At 37.8% G+C, this 19,849-nt stretch overlaps 1 protein-coding gene across 1 annotated transcript in view; it reads left to right on the top strand.

Moving 5' to 3' along the window:
• LOC102256539 (serine-rich coiled-coil domain-containing protein 1-like) overlaps positions 1-19,849 on the top strand; it is a 972,873-nt gene that overhangs the window by 44,595 nt on the left and 908,429 nt on the right. Inside the window, exon 3 of the mRNA XM_014547713.1 lies at positions 8,233-8,353. Coding sequence (XP_014403199.1) covers positions 8,233-8,353 — 121 coding nt within the window. The remainder of the gene's footprint in view (positions 1-8,232; positions 8,354-19,849) is intronic.

Raw genomic sequence — 19,849 nt, 5'->3', positions numbered from 1 at the left:
GTTCAACTGACCTGCAGTTCAATCACTTGCTATGACATGCACTGACCACCAGGAGGGCGGTGCAAAACGTATGTAGGCCTCGGCTGGCAGCTGGCAGCCAGGGATGGGAGGCCCCCGCCAACAGCTGGCAGCCATTAGGGACCCTGCCCATGCATGAATTTCATGCACTGGGCCTCTAGAATAGACTATATATATATTTTTTTTTTTTCCATAGTGTTAAGCTATAGAGAACAGCTGAATGGGGATTTAAACTATTTGTTTCTATAATTTTCATTCATAAATTACACATACACATGTGGGCAAGTCTTTATGGCAAAAATTTGTTTTCCCCTCTATCATTTAGGTAACAATTTTAATGAAAACATTCTCTCCTGAGGCATTAAAATCTATTTTTTTTTATTAATGACAAATGTTCTATAGGAGTGTATTGCTTATCTATTTCTGTGTAACAAATTTTCCTAAAACTTAGTGGCTTAAAACAGTGAACATCATTCATCTTTCATGATTTTTGTGGATCAGAAATTCAGACAGGGTGAAGCTGGGCGTTTCCTTCTGCTCTATGATGTTTAAGGCCTCAGCCAAAATACAAAGCCCTTTTATTTGCATTCAGTTGTTGATGATGGCCAACTGAGGGCTTCGATGGAGTCATATTGGTTTAGGGCCCACCCCAATTTTAATCTAATTTCCTCTTTAAATGCCATATCTCCAAGTACAGTAACATTCTGAGAAACCAGGGGTTAGAATCTCAACATATAAATGGGAGGGCGCACAGTTCAACTAGTAACATTCATCAGATAATATTTTTATATGTATTAAAACAAAAAACCCCCACTTTATCCATAAGTTTCTTGCTCTGCTGTCGGGAGAGATTAATAAATACTTGTTTCATATTTGACATTTAGAAAGCCATTGATTATTCCTACTTGGATTTAACATGCCAAGGTATATTTTTGCCTGCCTGCCTCAAACATAATAGTGTTTGAGTTATACTAATAAAATTGCTTTCCCTGGCCTGTGTGGCTCAGTTGGTTGGGTGTTGTTCTGTGCACTGAAGGGTTGCTGGTTTGGTTCCTGGGTTGGTACATGTGCCAGGGTTTGGGGCTTGATTCTGAACCGATTGATATTCTGCTGTCACACGGATGTTTTTCTAACACCCTCTCCCTTCCTCTCTCTCTAAAATCAATTAAAAGTATTTATAAATAAAATAAACTTGCTAATCTTATAAACTGAATCCACATTTTCACAATGTTCTATGTTTCTCTATCACTAGTGAGGTTTTAATTTTATTCTAGAAATATTTGCACAATATAAGATTGATGAAAATAACTATTCAAAAGTTGAGACAAGAAGTAAATTGTTGCAAACAAGATAAAGTTGGTTAAAAACATGATTTTTGAGGAACAAAATTTTTTAATAAACCTGATGACTGTCCAAAAGTTTAACAAGATGAAAGGTTACTATTGGCACACAACAATAAAAATACCAAAATCTGGAACATGTGAGATAAGCTTGACTAAATTAAAGTTACTTTTTACATTTTATAGTTTTGTTTAACATTTCCAGAATATAGGTATTTCATTTCTATTTCTGTATTCTTTCTCAAATCAGTTATTAACTCAGGATATTAATAATTTTTATGCAATTCTTAACATATTTTAAAATGATTCCCAAGATAATATTATTCTTACATAATATGGTTGTAGAATATGTTTTTAAGTTTAAATTGTTATTTAAATTATTTATTAATTATTTTGAAGGTCTGCTTCCTGCTTTTGCCAATTCTTCTTTCTCATCCAAACTTTCACTATAATTTCTCTTTTTGTTATATAATGAGAATTTTGTTTCATTTAAGAAAGCAGGTAAATATAAGATGTGAGTATGTGTTGGAAATAGAAGTCTTAAAATTTCTATTTATTTAGTTATTTGTTTGTTGGGGTGATGTTGGTTAACAAAACCATATAGGTTTCAAGTGTACAACACAACAAAACATCATCTGCACACTGCATCTTGTGCCCATCACCAAAAGTAAAATATCTTTCTGTCCCCATTCCACTCCCCTTCCCCCCACTTTGCCTACCTCCATCTACCCCACCCCTTTTCTCTCTGGCTGTCACCATACTGTTATCCGTGTCTATGTGCTTTATGTATATATGGTTTCACTTATATGTGGAATGTAGAAATAAAACGAAAACAGACTTATAGACCAAAAGAATGGTTACCAGAAGGAATGGGTGGAAGGATGGGTGAAGAGGGGAAGAGGAATATATTCAAGAATAGTGTGATAAGTTTATATGGTGACAGATAATTACTAGAATTAGTGAGGTGATCACATTGTAAGGTATATGATGTTAAATAATTTTATTATTTACAGGAAACTTATATTGTTAATATAAGTATATACCAGAAATACTTAAATTAAAATAAATAAATACATGGAATGAAACCATAAATAATTTCTACTCTGCCCCAATAATTACAGATTTTTTATTTAGAGGCTCTCAGAAGGTTTTATCATTTTTGGTGTTCATAATATTATAACTACCTAAAGTATTTTTTGTTTGGAAAATCTGTACTTCCCGTTTATTATTCCATTCACTTTTTTGAAGTCATAACTTCTCTATTACTTAATTGCCTAACTTGCATTTATTACACTAATTCTTTTATCTCATGATAAATGAAATTTAAAGATATTGAAACTTGAGTGTAATTTAATTTCAGCTAAATATAAAAGCTTAATCATTTAAATGGAGTTCCCAACCATCCATCTTCAGACAGGTTCATTAATTGTCACTTTTTTTAATAGAACAATTAATGGGGGTTATTTTCTTATTGGCCTAGTTATTCATTTTTTAATGCCTTATACCTTTGAGTGCTTTGTCATTTGTCCCAGCCTCTAGATTATACAAATTAAGTAATGATATTCAAATTACCTTGAGTAAACAAATGTTCTTATTTTTGAGATTTTTCTTATTTACTTACAGCATTTTCTCTATTTCTTTTTTTTAAATAACTCCACTTTCTCTTATAGAAAACTATGTAGGTGCTTTCACCTAATCTGGTCAGAGGGTGACTGCTCTAATATTTGAGAAATATCTCTAACCCAGTGATTTTCAATCAGTGTGCAGTAAGAATTTTTAATACATGAAATACCTGACTATTTAGTTGGGGGAACTGACCTCTTTTTCCTTAGATTGTCAAATAAAAAAATGACAAGAGCCAACACAACAATAGCCATCTGGTGTGAATGAATCAAAATTATACCAATTATTTTGTCAAATCGGCCAAAACTATATTTTTGGATGGGCCGCAGAAGTTTAGTAATTTTTTTATGTGCGCCATGAGATGAAAAAGCTTGAAAATCAGTGCTCTAGAAGAATAAATCAAAACTTCATTAAACACATTTTTGGGGGGTGGGATCACTTCTCTCTTGCCCAGAGTTAAACCCTGTCAATTCAGCATGTTTCTTGGAACATATCAGTAATTCACTAAATGTTTACTGAATAAGCAAATGTTATCTCAGAGAAGAAAAACAATAATGTTCTTAGTCTAATTCTTCTCTAGCAGTGGTTGGGCAACAGTGTAAATTTAAACTGTAATAGAGTTCTCTGCTCTCACCTGTGATGGAATTGTCTGTCAGCGATACAAAGCTCATGCCAAGAATAAGTAGAGAAAATTAAAATGTTTTTTACAAAGAAAGAAAGTCTGCCTTATGGCATTAGAGACCATGAGGAAACCAGGGCCTCTCCTGGAACCACTGTGAACATTGTTATCTCTTGAGCACCACAAGATCGTTTCAATTTCAGCTCTGCTTAAAATGGTCATCTTTTTTATGTGATTATTTTTTATTTTATTTTTAAATAGGTTTCTATTGGTTTCAGAGAGAGAAAGGGAGAGGGACATAGAGAAACATTGATGAGAGAAACATCAATTATAATTGATCAGCTGCCTCCTACATGCCCCATCCTGGGCATATGCCCTGACCTGGAATGGAACCCACAACCTTTTGGTGTACAAGGTCAACTCTCCAACCAACTGAGCCACTCGGCCTGGCAAAATGGTCATCTATTTTACTTATTTACTAGAGGCCCAGTGCACAAAATTTGTGCATGAGGTGTGGTCCCCTCAGCCCAGACTGCACCCTTTCCAATCCGTGACCCCTCAGTGGATGACTGACTGTCGGTTTAGGCCAGATCCCTAGGATCGGGTCTAAACTGGTAGTCCGACATCCCTCTCACAACCCAGAACCGCTAGCTCCTAACTGCTCACCTGCCTGCCTGCCTGAACGCCCCTGCCAGCCTGATCACCCCTAACGGCCTCTGCCTGCCAACATGATTGCCCCTAACTGGCCCCCCTGCTGGCCTGGTTGCCCCCAACTACCCCCCTGCCAACCTGGTTGCACCAACTATCCCCTCATTGGCCTGGTCACCCCCAATTGCCCCCCCCTTGCTGGCATGGTCACCCCCAACTGCCCCCCCCCACTGCCAGCTTGGTTGCCCCTCACAGCCTCCCTGCCAGGTTGGTTACCTCCAACTGCGCCCCCTGCTGGCCTGGTCACTGCTCACTGCCCCCCACTGCCAGCCTGGTCACTCCATGCAGCCTGCTGTTCAGTCATTTTGTCACTGCTCACTGCCCTCCCTGCTGGCCTGGTCGCCCCACGAAGCCTGCTGCTCAGTCATTTGGTTGTCCCTCACTAACCCCCCTGCTGGCCTTGTCACCCCACTCAGACTGTTCGGTTGTCCATTTGGTTGTTTCAGATGTGACGGCACCTGGCTCTTTATATAGATAGATAGATAGATAGATAGATAGATAGATAGATAGATAGATTTTTATCTATATATTTTTATTGATTTCAGAGAGGAAGAGAGAGGGGAGAGAGAGAGAGAGAAAGAGAAGCATTGATTGGCTGCCTCCTGCACACTCCCTACTGGGGATTGAGCTTGCAACCCAGGCAGGTGCCCTTAACCAGGATTGAACCAGGGACCTTTCGGTCCACAGGCCAATGCTCTATCCACTGAGCCAAACCAGCTAGGGCTGGCCATCTATTTTATACCTCATACTCTACCCCTGAGCAGATTAATAATTCAGCAAATGTTTTCATAGGAAAATTGGAGAACCTGGGATCATTTCTCACACCTTTCTCTTTCAGATCATGGCCCAACCATTGTATTTTTGTCTTCCCTTTCATTAATGTGTGCTGTTGTGTTTAGTATTTCCCTTTCTACACAGGGGAGGAAGTTAATTTGTTGTCTAGCTCTTAGTTCTTGAAATGAATACTTAGATCAGTGGTCATTGGCTTTTTATTTATAATCAAATCAAATATCACTTCCAGCACTAACGGTTTTCATTTCTTTGCTACACTTTTATTTCCACTGACAAATTCCTTCCTCAGAGTACTCATTTGTATAAAATGTCGCATGGGCTTATCATTGGAAGACAAGGGAGCAATGCAACTACACACTTTGAGGTCTGTGCTTAAACTGAGTATCATAAAGACCAATCATTGACAGACTTAGAAAGAAGCAATATGTGTGTCACTGATCATGAAGCACATCTATTATTTGTGTAGTGATGTGTGGACTGAAGAGCTAGTAGAGAAATTTATACTTTATACAGTTATAGCTGATATATCATGCTAACTGAAATTTGAAACATATGTTTGGTGGTATCTGGTGTTATTTAACTAAATCATGTAACTGAAATTTTTGCATATCAGAATGATGTAAAATGAGGATTATATATATAATAAAAGTCTAATATGCTAAGTGTCCGGTCGTCCGTTCAACCAAAGCATAATATGCTAATGATATGCTAAGGCTGCTTAACCACTCACTATGACGTGCACTGACCACCAGGGGGAAGTCGACCGGTCAACCAGTCGCTGTGACATGCACTGACCACCAGGGGGCAGATGCTCTGATCTGTATGTTAGCTTGCTGCTGGGATCCAGCTAATTAGGACTTAGTGAAAGGGGCTGGGCACACCCTGGAGCCCTCCTGCGGTCCCTCCCTGGCTGGGCAACCTCCCATGTCCCTCCTTGTCCCCGATCGTGCACCGGTGGGGCCCTTGGCCTGGCCCGTGCCTTCTCACAATCCAAACCCCTTGGAGGATGTCAGAGAGCCAGTTTTGGCCTAATCCTGCTCAATGCAGGAGCTTCCCCCTGGTGGTCAGTGCTCTTCTACAGGCGGAGCACCGCTCAGCCAGAAGCTGGGCTCACAGTTGGTAAGCGCAGTGGCCTTGGTGAGAGCCTCTCCCGTCTCTGCAGCAGTTGGACATCCCTCAAGGGCTCCCGGACTGCAAGAGGGTGCAGACTGGGCTGAGAAACAACGCCCCCCGCCCCGAGTGCACAAATTTCATGCACCAGGCCTCTAGTATATTTAATTTATTAGTTATCAGGAAAATGAAAATTAAAATGTAATATCACTATACACTTACAGGAATAGCCATGGTAGGCAGAATTCTAAGATGACACATGACTGTAGCCCTGGTATAATTACTTCCACTGGGAAAATTATAGGACTTCACTACTATAATTATGTTATGTTACATGGTAAAAGAGATTTTGCAGCTATAATTAAGATTATTAATCAGTTGACTTTGAGGTAATAAAAAAGGATATAATCTAGACTAATCACATGAGTCCTTTAAAAGCAGAGGAATATTTTCCCCAGCTGTTAGGAGAAGAAGAAATTAAATCTGAAGCATGAGAAGTTCTCAATGTAAGGGGCGTTCTCCATTGCTGAGATAGAGAGGCTGTGGGTCACTGGCTGTCAGGGAACTCGGAATAGATCTTGACCACTAGCCAGCAAGGCAAAGGAGACCTGTATCCCACTACTGCATGCTAAATTTTGCTAGCAACATATACAAGCTCAGAAATGGATTCTTGACCCATAGACTTTAGATAAGAGCAAAGATTGGCTACCATCTTGACAATGGCCTGGAGAGACTTTAATCAGAGAACACAATGGAGCCTTCCTAGACTGCTAACATGAAGATCTATGATATTAAATGTATATTGTTTTAAGATGCTATATTTGGATATAGCAATAAAATTAATACAATATTAAATTTTTAAAAAGTAAAAAAACCTGACAAAACCAAGTGTTGGTACAGATGCAGAACTACTGAAATTCTTATTCTATTTTGGGGAATGCAAGTTAGTACAATCAGTTGAGAAAAGCTTAACAAACATAAAATATATGAATATACCTTAGGAGCAATTCATAAGTATTTTTGCACTATAAATTTATGTATGCATCAAAACAATACAAGGAAGTTTATAGATATTTTGAAATAGCCCCAGACCAGAAACAATCCAAATGTCTATTACCAATAAAGTGAGTGTGTGTGTGTGTGTGTGTGTGTGTGTGTGCGCGCGCGCGCGCAGATTGGGTCAGGCAAAAGTATTTCTGTAGCTGTTCACATGGAAAATAATTGGGGGAAAAGGAAACATATGTAAAACTTTAGACAATAAAAAAGAATTATGTAGAAAATATATTCATAGAAGGTAAGTCATTTAATTTCTAATATGTGCTCCATAAGGCAAACAAATTAAATTCAGCCTAATAAACCTGAACTATAGCTGTTTTGTAGTAATAATAATAATAATAATAATAATAATAACTATAATAAGCTCTGTTTTGCATGCTTACAACTCTATACATACTTTTGCCCCACCATATATATTCATATATATACATATATTATATATATAGCATTCACTGGAAAGTATAAGAATGAACAAATTGAAATAAGCCACATGAAAGAGTACACCAACAAAAGAGTATGATGTAATTTATATTAAGGTTAGAAGTAGATAAACTAATCTGTGGTTATATAAGTAATTATAATGTCTAAGTTTGGAGGCTATAATAGTGATTAGAAATGGGTACCACAGGATTTTTAGGGTGCTGGTAATGCCCTATTTATTGATTGTAATGCTGATTAAACAGATGTTCTCATGTTGCAAAGATTAATTTAGCTGTGTATGATTTGTGTTCTTCTCATTCTTCAATGAAAAGCTTTTTTTAAATGAAGGACTGTAAAATGTTGGCAACGCCTAGTGAGGGATGACTTAGTTTAGAAAATGATAATTAAGGATAATGTAATTATAATTAATGTTTTTAGTTTAGTTATCTCTTTAATTTGACTGAAAAGAAAAAGTAGAAAAAGGGAAAGTGAGACTAGTTAATAAATAACTTTGACATTTACAATGAATTCTTTCAATAACAACAGTTTGCCGGGAGGAATCGTACAACTCTGTAGTCTCATGTGCTGCTGTAGTGCTCACTCCTATGGAACCAACAATAGAAATGAGGAAAGGAGAAGAGCTAAAATTCCCTGAACCTTCCAAACAGTAAGTTGTTCATTTGACTTTTAGAGCTTTGTAAAACTTGTAGATAACTGAATTAGATTGCTCAGAAGTTGCAGTTTATAATGAATGTGTCAATACTGCCATATGGAGAGGGCAGAAGTAAATTTTGCACATTAAAAATCAATCTACTGCCTCATGAATAGCTTCTGTGGCTTCCAACTTTGTGTGTTTGAACTATATCCCATCCAAAGGTCATGTTGTTCCTTTATCTTAGGAACTCGGGTAAGTAGCCTGTTTCCTTACCTGGGAATGTGGGTGCACTGTTCTTAGATTGCTTATTTTGTAGTTGTAGGATTTAATGCTCTAAAATATGATCAGATTTTAATATAAACTTCCTAGCTTAAAGTTGGTTTGCTTTTTATAATTTAATTTATATTTAAGTTTGATCTTATATGGAATAAGTGATAATTCTTTTCTTTATTATAATGACAAGAGACCACTAAATCCATGGCCACAAATGTGAGCTATATGGGCTTGAAATATCAAATAAACTAGGATTATTTCTGGGTATGCATTAAATAAGTGAAAAAGGAAAAACTACTGATGATTTTCCAGTGAAAGTAGTGCCATACCTGCTTGAAGTTTGGAAATGAGGTGATGAATGATGTTGCCAAGGATTGCTGGCTGACCAGTTCATCAGTGAGGAAGCGTTACCTTAAAGCACCTGTTATTTTTCCCCATTGATAACACTGTATAATAATGTTTGTTTCTTGATGCCTTTCTACTGAATAAACTCCTGAAGACAGAGTTCTCTGGAATGAAAATTCCTGCTACTCTTTCTGAAATCATTTAGAAAATCCCTTAATGTTACATGTAAGAATGAGTTCAAATGGAGCAATGTATATATTTGATTGAATGAAAATAGTGTTAATATACTTATTATGAGAGAAGTATTAACCAATTCAGAAAGTAATGATTGTAATTCAGTTTTAATACAACCTAAAAGTGAAAACAATTTAACTGTTCTTAATATAGTCTAATCTTTAGGTTCCAAAAGCCTTTTTTTTTTGTCTAATGGGAGGAAAATTACGTCTCATATACACCAATTGAATTATATTTGAAAACTCAAATGTATTATATATAGTGTCCCCAAAAATGTATACACACTTTAAGAGCTGATAGCTAAATTTTGAAAATGAAATGTAGTTTCATAAACACTACTTTTATAATTATTCAAACTGTATTTGTAGATATTAGAATGCTGTAAGTTGAGAAATTATCTTTGAATAACTAGTATTTCCTTTAAATTCATGATGGAATTATTTCTCTTTGTAAAATTTCACCTTTAATTGTACAGGCTTTGCATGATAAATGCATAAAAAATCCATTGAGTCTTTGAAACATAGGACTCATAGAGTCATATAATTCAAATCTCAGCACATCTGTTGCTAAGAAGTGCAGTAATCTCAGTATATGAGCTTTTGAATACATAAGAGTTTACATAAGAAAAAATATGTAAGATAATGTATCTTTGTGGATGTCATAATCTAGGTAAAGAGGTAAAATATGCACCTAAGAGATCAATGGTGGTATAAAGGCAACAGATGCTATTTATCTAATGTAAGGTATGGATTTGGGTTGGACATATGATTATTTAACGTTAGGTCACATTTATTGATATATTGATATAAATTCATGAAAACAAACTCAGAATATTGGTCTTAATTATACCATTGTATTGATATATAATTTTAGAATGTCAGAAATATTTTATGACTGAAATATTTTATATAACCTTACCAACTTTTAGTCATAGCCTGGGGGAAAATATTCTAATTTTTACAAATAGTTTTTAAATATTCTCACGTATTTATAATTTTGTAGACATTTTCTATAAGGAATAAAGGAAGAATAATGCATTTCAGTTAGGAATTAAATATACATTTTTCAGCATAGCAAGCTATAGGGAGAAAATATCTAAATCTTTTAGGAAGGAAAGCTGCATTCTGAGCACTATAGTGGGAGTAGGCGGATCTGTTCTCTTGTTGATATATCTAAAGATCATCTTCATTCAGAAAACAAAGGTACAGATTTTACTTTACTTTTTAGTCTGGTCTGATAGGTAGCTCAGAATACCATGGAAAGGGTAAATTTGCTAGAAAAAAAATCTTTGTGATCCAAAAAGAGTATACAGTTTTCAATTATTTGTTATAAGCATGGGATGTTGGGATCAAAAAGCTGTGAATGCAGAGCTTTATAAAATTATAAAATCCTAATGTTAAAAATATGTCCACATATCCAGCCACACTCTCATGGTACTCAAACTTATACATTTCTCAAATCACAATTATGTGCTTTGAGCAGCTTATGAAATGTACATAAAATTCAAACTCTGAAGAGGACAGTAGAAACCACATTCATGATTAGTTTTGAATTTTATTTTGTGTTTTTATTAGAACTGTTTGTTGAAATGCATGTACTCTGTTTATATATATCTTGACTCAACATCTGAAATAAAGGCATTTTATAGTCATTGTAAATTTAGAAATATAGAGGTGAATATGAGAGAGATAAATTATTCTATTACTTTTGTCAATTTCCATGTTTTTTATTTTATATAGAGAAATCTAAACTTCCTAAGACATTTGGTTTATTGTTTCAATTTGTTGAAATGATGCATTAGCTAAATAAGCTGTATGCACTCCAGGTTCAAGACCTCCTTGTAGTGCTTCATTTGTTGACATAAAGTTTGAGCTGCTTCTGAAAGGGTGAAAATGCCATCATTTAGTACAGAATGTCATATTTTTTAAGAAAGGCTAAAAGTAACCTATTTTATTCGGATAGGTTCTTAAGAACAAACATTTAAAGTTCTGTCAGCTCTTTTTATTTTATCTGAATGAATAATGTATTCTTAAATTTGGAAAAGCTTAAGTACTTTCTAATGTCATCTATAAAGTTGTTACACAAACTCTGTAGCCCTACGAAAGACACATCAAAGACTCCTCTTATCATCTAATCTTCAACTCTACAAATTTCAGGGGAACATATTTATTTATGATTTTAGGTACACATATACTCATCTAATTCTTGAGTATTTGCTTTGTTCTTGGCACTGTGCTCAGGGCTGGGGATTTGGTGTTGAAAACCAAGTGCTGTCTCATAAACTTAAGAGTATAGTCAGGGAGACACACATTAATTGATTGCATCAAGAAATACAAGACTGTAGATGTAACAGTAGCTATAATGTAGAGGTAGTATCCTGTTATAAGGGCTTTAATATGGGGCTTTAATATAACCAAGGACATCAGGGAAAAGTTCTCTGAGGAACTAATTCTTGAGCTAAGATCTGAAGGATATCAGTTAATTATGTGAAAAGGCAAAGGAAGAATTTTCCAGCACAGATAACAGCTTGTCTGAATACTCTGTGAAGACTGGGAGCAGGAAAAAAATTGAAAGAAGGTTTGGGAGAAGTAAAAAGAATTGAAAAATTTATTTTTAACCAGGCCCCAGATGGTTTGATCTTTTAAAAACCTCATCCTGTGTTCTTATGAAGAATATATTGGGTGTGGTGAGGGGAGTGGTGTGAAGACAGTGTTTTGAAAGAGTCAATTTGTTATCATTTCTTCCCAACTCCAGGTTCAGTGATCTTCCATTGGAAGCTTGAAATTAGCCATGGTGGGTGTATTTACACCATAGCAATGGGTAGATCTTGCAAATCAGGATTTTCCCTTCTCCCAAAGAGCTGGTCATTATCTATTTTCCAGCACACTACTGGTGTCTATAGTGAGACCATTTCAGTGGTTTCTGACAGTAGCATTGATTAGGGTACTGACATTGGACATGGTGAAATGTGAAAAGGGAACTGAGCCAATATGCACTTCAGAACCTAGGCAAATTAAATATGGTTATAAAACTTTCTGTATATTACAAGTAATTGCATTAAGATTGGAGAAGAAATATGTATATTACTAATTGTAATTATGATGAAATAATGTAATATTATGACAATCCTAACATGTTATTTTGAGTTAGTAATAGTCTAGGCAAGGGAGACCTTTGGTATTATTTTAATTTATATTGAATATTATCAATGGAACTATGTAAGTGTGAAACCTACAAATGTACTTCCACAAAATTCCTTTCTGAATCATTGCCATTGATTCTCACTGAAAATCCACATGAGTATCAGTAAATTCCACTTAGGTTCTTATTGAAATTCTTATGATTCTTTACTAATAAATTTTCTTTTACACTTAGTCTTTAGCCTTTATTTATCTTCCATTACTTTGTACCTTAAAACTCTCCCATTTAAAAAAGTCAGGAATTGAAGCATGACATAAATAGAATCAGTTTGAGGTCCCTCATTCAAGGCTTCTTTCATGCAGCATGTTTTTTGAGATTTATCTGTGTTGTTGCCTGTGCCAGGGTCCGTGCCCTTTCATTAGTGAGCAGTGTTGTATGGCATGGATGCGTCACCATTTGGTTATTTATTCAGTCCTGTCCTCTTTGGATCATGCTTTGCAACGTCACTGAATCATGGAACCACAGGGCCTTTGTGTGTGGAAGAGAGGTCATAAAGACCATCTTCACCTAACCCTGCCCTTACACTACTGGTATCCAGTGCTTGGTACACTGAAAATGAATTTGCCCACCCCCTGCTTGACACCTTTAATGACAGTTTATTCCCTTAGAGCAGTGGTTCTCAACCTTCTGGCCCTTTAAATACAATTCCTCATGTTGTGACCCAACCATAAAATTATTTTAGTTGCTACTTTATAACTGTAATGTTGCTACTGTTATGAATCGTAATGTAAATATCTGATATGCAGGATGGTCTTAGGCGACCCCTGTGAAAGGGTCGTTTGACCGCCAAAGGGTCGCGACCCACAGGTTGAGAACCACTGCCCTAGAGGATCTTGGCCAGCCTGTCCTGTTAGGAAACTCTTCTTCATTTTCAGCACATGTCAACCTCCCTAGACCATTTCACAGAGGCCCTAGTTCTTGTCCTGGGGCCAGTCAGGCACAGTAAGCTTCCTCCTCACCACCACAGGCCGTAGGTATCCAGAAGGCACATTCACCACCCAGCAGTGTGCTGATAAATGTTTGACTTACAATGCTAGTTATTTTTATTAGTGTATACTATTCCATCATATAACTGTATCAAAATGTATTTATTCAGTCTCCTGTTAATAAGCATATACACAGTTTGCAATGTTTATTTTATAAATAGTTCTTCTGTGAACATTTATGGGCTCCTGGAGCCAGTGTGAGGTTTCTTTGGGAGTGGGATGGTAGGGTTGTAAGGCACATACAGCTTTGAATTCAACAGACAATGCTAAATCATTCGCCAGAACTCCTCATGGTTCACACTCTTGCCCACAGTTAGCCTTGTGAGGCTCTATACTTTCACCAGTCTTAGGGGTGTGAACTGGCATTGTGGTTTTCATTTACATAGATTTATTTTTAGTCATGTAGTGTATCTTTGCAAATGTTTATTGGACATTTGTGTTTCCTGTCCCTTAAACGGCCTATCTACCTCTTTTAGTTCTTTATTGGCAATTTGTCTTTTCTTTATATCTATTAGGAGAAGTTCTTTTTTATATTCTGATCTCTAAACTTGGGTTGCTACGTGCATTGGAAAACTTTCTTCCAGGTTGTGGGATATCTCTTAATAAGTTGTGACTTTTAATCGAAAAAAATTTATTTAAAACAAAAGAAACAGAGGCATGAATTTGATAAATATCTGATACATACTACTATGAATATGAAACAGCCCTCTTCCCATGCAAGTTTTTAAAGAAATTGTACCTGTTTAATGAATTGGTCAATTTAAGGGTAGAAACAGCTGTCAGAAGAATTATGTGGAGAGACTTCTGTGCAGAGAGCTATTGCCTAAATGTCAGTCCACTGAACAGCTTTTGGAGGAGGAGTTGGAGCTGGGAAGAGTAATCTTCTAATCTCAAGCCTAATGCAGAGTCTTTGGGGAAATCATTCAGAGAGTTTCAGATGTATTCTCTGCAGTTGGAAACACAATGGACAGATCTGATTTATGTCTGGAAAAAGGAAGTGAAATCTAGAGGATCAAGATTGGCCAGCCAACGGCTTACTAATGTTGATTTTCATTAATGACACCTCCAGACTTTTTAAACTTCAGGCCTCACAAAACCTGAATCTGTTTCTTAATACCGGCCCCTTAGATCTAGGCAGTCAGGGATCTTGCCTTGGATTCTGCACGTGAAAGGATTGAGTTATATCCTTTCTCTGCCTGTGCCTCTTTTCTCAAGGCAAAAGTTCCAGAGTTAAGGGTTCCTAGTAACCAGAAGCCAGTGCCTCCGGCACCAGTGTGCTGGGATTTTCCTGCTCAAATGGCCCTGAGTCCTCCCCAAGTGTTCTACTGCCCATGGCCCCGAAGGCTGCAAGGAACAGCTGATGACAGTGGTGGTGGACAGAGCTTAGAGAGGGGGCTGGGGCACTCACCCTTTGAGGCCAGATTGTACAGGAAGAAGCCCAGGGTCCAAAGGAAAGGGGAAGGTTAAGTGTTTGATCAATTGAGCTATATCAATTTATATATCTTATGAGAGGATCCTTTCATGTTTCATCATATCTATTTACCTCATCAGTCACTGGTTTGTGAAACTAAAAAATAAGACTCAAGAAAGTTGATTGTTTTCAAACTTCATGTGTTACTCAAGAGCCAGAGGATCTTAATACAAAATAAATACATAAAAATCTCTGGAGAAACTGCTCCCCTTGATTGAGTGTTGTTATTTTATCTCTCTGCTGTTTATTGCTCTCTAGTGAGTCATAATATCTCATCCCTTGTGCAGACAACCTGTCAAGTCAAGAATTCCTATTGTAATATTTGCATCTGGTTTGACAATCCTTCTTTGTGCATCGAGCACACTATGCTATTTTTCAGATGAGTTGGGACAGCCTTGATTAGATGAGTGAAGTGTTTCAGCTCACCAGTGCAGCACAGTACCACTGTGTGCTTTATAGTGTAATATAAATACAATTTGTCAGACCGCTGAAAATGACTGCAGGGCCACCACCATTGTTGTGAAAGTAGCTCTTACACACAGATAAAAGGCATGTTGCCAACCTTCAACTGTCTCTGCTAACATCACCTTTTGGAAGATTTCTGTTTTTAGATGATTAAAGGACTTCACTTGAATTTATTCTATAGCATAAATCATTTAATAACACTGTAAAAATGCTATAGTGTCCACTATTAAATTTTACTTTACCCTTTCCACGGAAGAAGATTGAAAGAGAAATAAAAAACTTTGAAATTTAATGTATCTCTGCTTAGCAGCCTGAGGAGTGGAGACCATATTGGTAATTTTATTGAAATCAAGTATCCTCGATAAAATAAGGACAATAGCACTTGCTTTGTAAGATTGTTTTAAGTATTCAATGTTTAAATGTAAAACAGGTAGAATAATTTTGGGCACCAGGAAAATAAACAATGAAAAGTAAATATCTCTCCTATGAGTAAGTTGGGGAGTGGTTGGGGAGGAGGTCTATAACAATATAAATTGTTCTATGAAATTTATGATTTTAGATTTTCCTCACTGTACCTAATCATAAGGTGATTATCTGCTTATTATTTCTGAAGGCAGTGTTATATTTTTTCTTCTGCTAGATTTGAGTCTATTTTACAACAAATATTGCCTTTTAAATCTGTAATACTTACACTAGAGGCCCAGTGCATGAAATTCGTGCACAGGTAGGGTCCCTAGTGGCTGCCGGCTGCTGGCTGCTAGCCGGGGCCTTCCTTCCTGCAGTTGGCTGGCTGGCCCTGCCCCCTGGTGGGGCATATTTACAACTAGAGGCCCCGTGCACGGATTCGTGCACTGGTGGGGTCCCTTGGCTTGGCCTGTGGGGATTGGGCCGAAACCGGCTCTCCGACACCCCCAAGGGGTCCTGGATTGCGACAGGGCGGTTCTTGGGTGACCCACCCTGGAATTGGGCTCACCCCTCTTTGGTTTGGGTGTGTTACCCGAGAACCGCAGCTGTCAAGTCACTGCAGCTCGGCAGCTCCCACATTGAGCATCTGCCCCCTGGTGATCAGTGCGTGTCATAGCTACCGATAGGACGGTCGCTTATGCTTTTATATATATAGATAGACAATAGATGGAAGCAACCCAGGTGTCTATATGAATTGATGAACAAAATGAAGTGTATACATACATGGACTATTATTCAGCATTAAAAATCACGGAAATACTATTGCTGCAAAGTGTATGGACTTTGAAGGCATTATGCTAAATAGAATAAGCCAGTCATCAAAGGATTCATAATGCTTGATTCTACATGTATGAGGTACTTAGTGTAGTCAAATTCATAAAGACAGAGTAAAACTGTGGTTTCCAGGGGGTGGGGGAAATTGGAATGGGGAGTTATTGTTGAATGGGTTTGGAGTTTCATTTTAGAAAGATGAGTTTTGGAGATGGATTGTGGTAATGATTGCACACCTATTCATTTTGTAGCGCCACCCAACTACAAATTTTAAAATGGTTAGAATTGTAAATTTTATGTTACCGATTACACACACACACACACACACACACACGCACACGCACAATGGAGAACTCTGACAAAGATAGTTTTATGCTGGTACAGAGGATCCCTAATTTCATCTTTCAAAGACTAGTGCCAAGCTGATGCTGTTCACTAGAGCAATGGTTAAACACACAGATTCGAAGAGTCTATTCTAGGAGATTTATATTTCCAAACCAACCTTTCTAGTTTGATATGTTCAACATTCCACTCATCTCTCCTGGGTGTCAATAGCATGACGAACTCAGCATGGCCAGTAGGGAATTTTTTGCCTACCAACCATCCCACCAGCTTAAATAAACTATCATACAGAGACATTTTTCTAAGACCTGTTTCTCCTCAATCGTTAGCTATCTAGTAAATGAACAATTAGCTGTCTACCATCTGCTAATTGGTCATTCCTGAAACCATGGACAGTTTTGAGATCAAGTCTCTCCAGCAGGTTCTCTCTATATGTGCTGCTGCTCCCTTGCAAACCTCTGAGCTGATCACAGTTGCCTCCAAAGTGAAATTCTGCAGTTTTTTTCTTGACCCTCCTTTAATTTAGTATTCACAATTCGGCGGTCTTTTAGAAATGAAATATCCTTGAAACTGTTGCTCTTAGTCAAGTTAAACATTTTTTAACATGTCCTTCAGGGCCTTGAATTATCTATCTCCCTTCCACCTCACCCTTGACCCATCTCAGGCCAGCTCCCTATTTCTCTCCCCTCACACTGGATTTCAGTTCTCAAAATACATACTTCCTCCTTTTATTTATGGCTGGCATATACAGGGGTCCGCAAAAGTAAGTTTACTATCATTTGTAAGGAAAATAATATAATAATTCATAAATAATAGTATGAGAATAAACTCTGTTTCACATACCACCTACTTTTGCCCTCCCTGTATACTGTTGACTTTGCCTAGAAGTTTCCTATGATCTTTATACTGACTGACTTCTACTCATCTCCTGTTTTATAGCTCTCTTCTACAAGTAGGAACATTCTGTTATGTGCTCTACATTCTGTAGTTTTCCTATACTTTACTTAGCATAAAATAGTTAAATGTATGAAAATTTTACCAAATCAATCATTGTGAATGGTCCCAAGTCATTTAAGTCCTATTTTTCCTTTATATTCAAATAAAAAAGTCCTGTACTTTACTCCCAAGAACTGTGTTGAATACAATGTTCCTTACCGTTACCCCCATATTTCCGAGAAATAATCAATAATTCCTTTCCTCCTGGTCATGTCTTTCTCCAACATTCTGATGTTCCCAAATTGTTGCCTTATCTCAGCTATTTCTGGCTGCTATCTGCAGTGTCCTGCCATCAGTGTACTAAAGTCCCCCTGAAATCCTAACATGTACTGCTTCTGCTATTTTTTTTTCCTTTCCTCAGTACTTTTTCTATCAAGTTCTTTCACCACTTTTCTATTCTCTTTCTACATATACTTCATACTTGCTCCAGAGTTGCCACTTTAAAACACATTATGGATAATGATATTGGATATCTACAACATCAGTTTTCATCATCTTTCTTACAATAGATCCCTTCTGTGTTGGAATCAGCAATATGCCTGCCACAGATGATGAATCATGTCTGGTCTGAAACTTCACTAGTCATGACAATCCCATTCCCTCTTACTAGGCTTTTGTCTTCAGATGGTTATGTGAGTCCGTTATAGACAACGAGGCATAATGAAAAGTCAGCTAAGGGCTTGAAATATTTTCTTCTTGATACATAGATTAAAAAACGTTCTTCCCTCTTGTCTCCCTTCCTGCTTCTGGTTTTATCAATGAAGACAGTACACTTGGACCTATAACACCCATCTTGAGACTTTAAGACTGTTCTTAAATATTTAAAGAGATAAAAAATAAGTTGAGAAGAATGGCCATTCAACCTTTAGCTAGCATACTTTACGTTAGATAAATAATGAATATCATTTTTTATGACATCTTTAGAGGGAATTTCATTTCAGACTACTTTGCACATTCAGAATTCCTGTTATTTTCTTAAACAGAGCAACTATTTTTTTTTCCTTTATTGATTAAGGTATTACATATGTGTCCTTATCCCCCCGTTGCCTCCACCCACCCACCCCGCTCGTGCCCTCACACCCCTAGTGTCTGTGTCCATTGGTTACGCTTATATGCATGCATACAAGTCCTTTGGTTGATCTCTCCTCCTTCCCCCTACCCTCCCCTGCTTTTCCTCTGAGGTTTGATGGTCTTATCGATGCTTCTCTGTCTCTGTTTTTGTTCATCAGTTTATGTTGTTTATTATATTCCACAAAAGAGTGAGATTATGTGATATTTATCTTTCTCTGACTGACTTATTTTGCTTAGCATAATGCTCTTCAGGTCCATCCATGCTGTTACAAATAGTAGTAGTTCCTTCCCTTTTATAGCAGCACTAGAGGCCCACTGCATGAAATTTGTGCACAAGGAGGTCCCCTCAGACCAGCCTGCACCCTCTCCAATATGGGACCCTCGGGGGATGTCCAACTGCTGGTTTAGGCCCAGTCCTAGGGATCGGGTCTAAACCGGCAGTCAGACATCCCTCTCACAATCCTGGACTGCTGGCTCCTAATCACTCACCTGCCTGCCTGCCTGTTTGCCCCTAACTGACCCCCCTGCTGGCCTGATTGCCCCTCACTGCCTCTCCATGCAGGCCTGATCGCCCTTAACTGCCCTCCCTACTGGCCTGATCACTGCCCGCCACTGCCAGCCAGATCGCCCCCAACTGCCCTCTCCCTGCCAGCCTGGTCGCTCCTAACTGCCCCACCCCTGCTGACCTAATCACTCCTTACTGCCCCTGCCCCCTGCTGGCCTGGTTGCCCCTGAATGCCCCCTCTGCCAGCCTGCTCACCCCTCATGGCCTCCTGCTGGCCTGGTTGCCCCACGCAGCCTACTTGTTCAGTCGTTTGGTTGTTCCTCACTAAACCCCCTGCCAGCCTGGTCGTAGGCAGCCATCTTGTGAGGGTGTGAGGGGTAATT

This window comes from Myotis brandtii, unplaced genomic scaffold (assembly GCF_000412655.1).
Source record: "Myotis brandtii unplaced genomic scaffold, ASM41265v1 scaffold113, whole genome shotgun sequence".
NCBI classification, from domain to species: Eukaryota; Metazoa; Chordata; class Mammalia; order Chiroptera; family Vespertilionidae; genus Myotis; species Myotis brandtii.
This window is presented reverse-complemented; position numbering and strand designations above follow the sequence as displayed.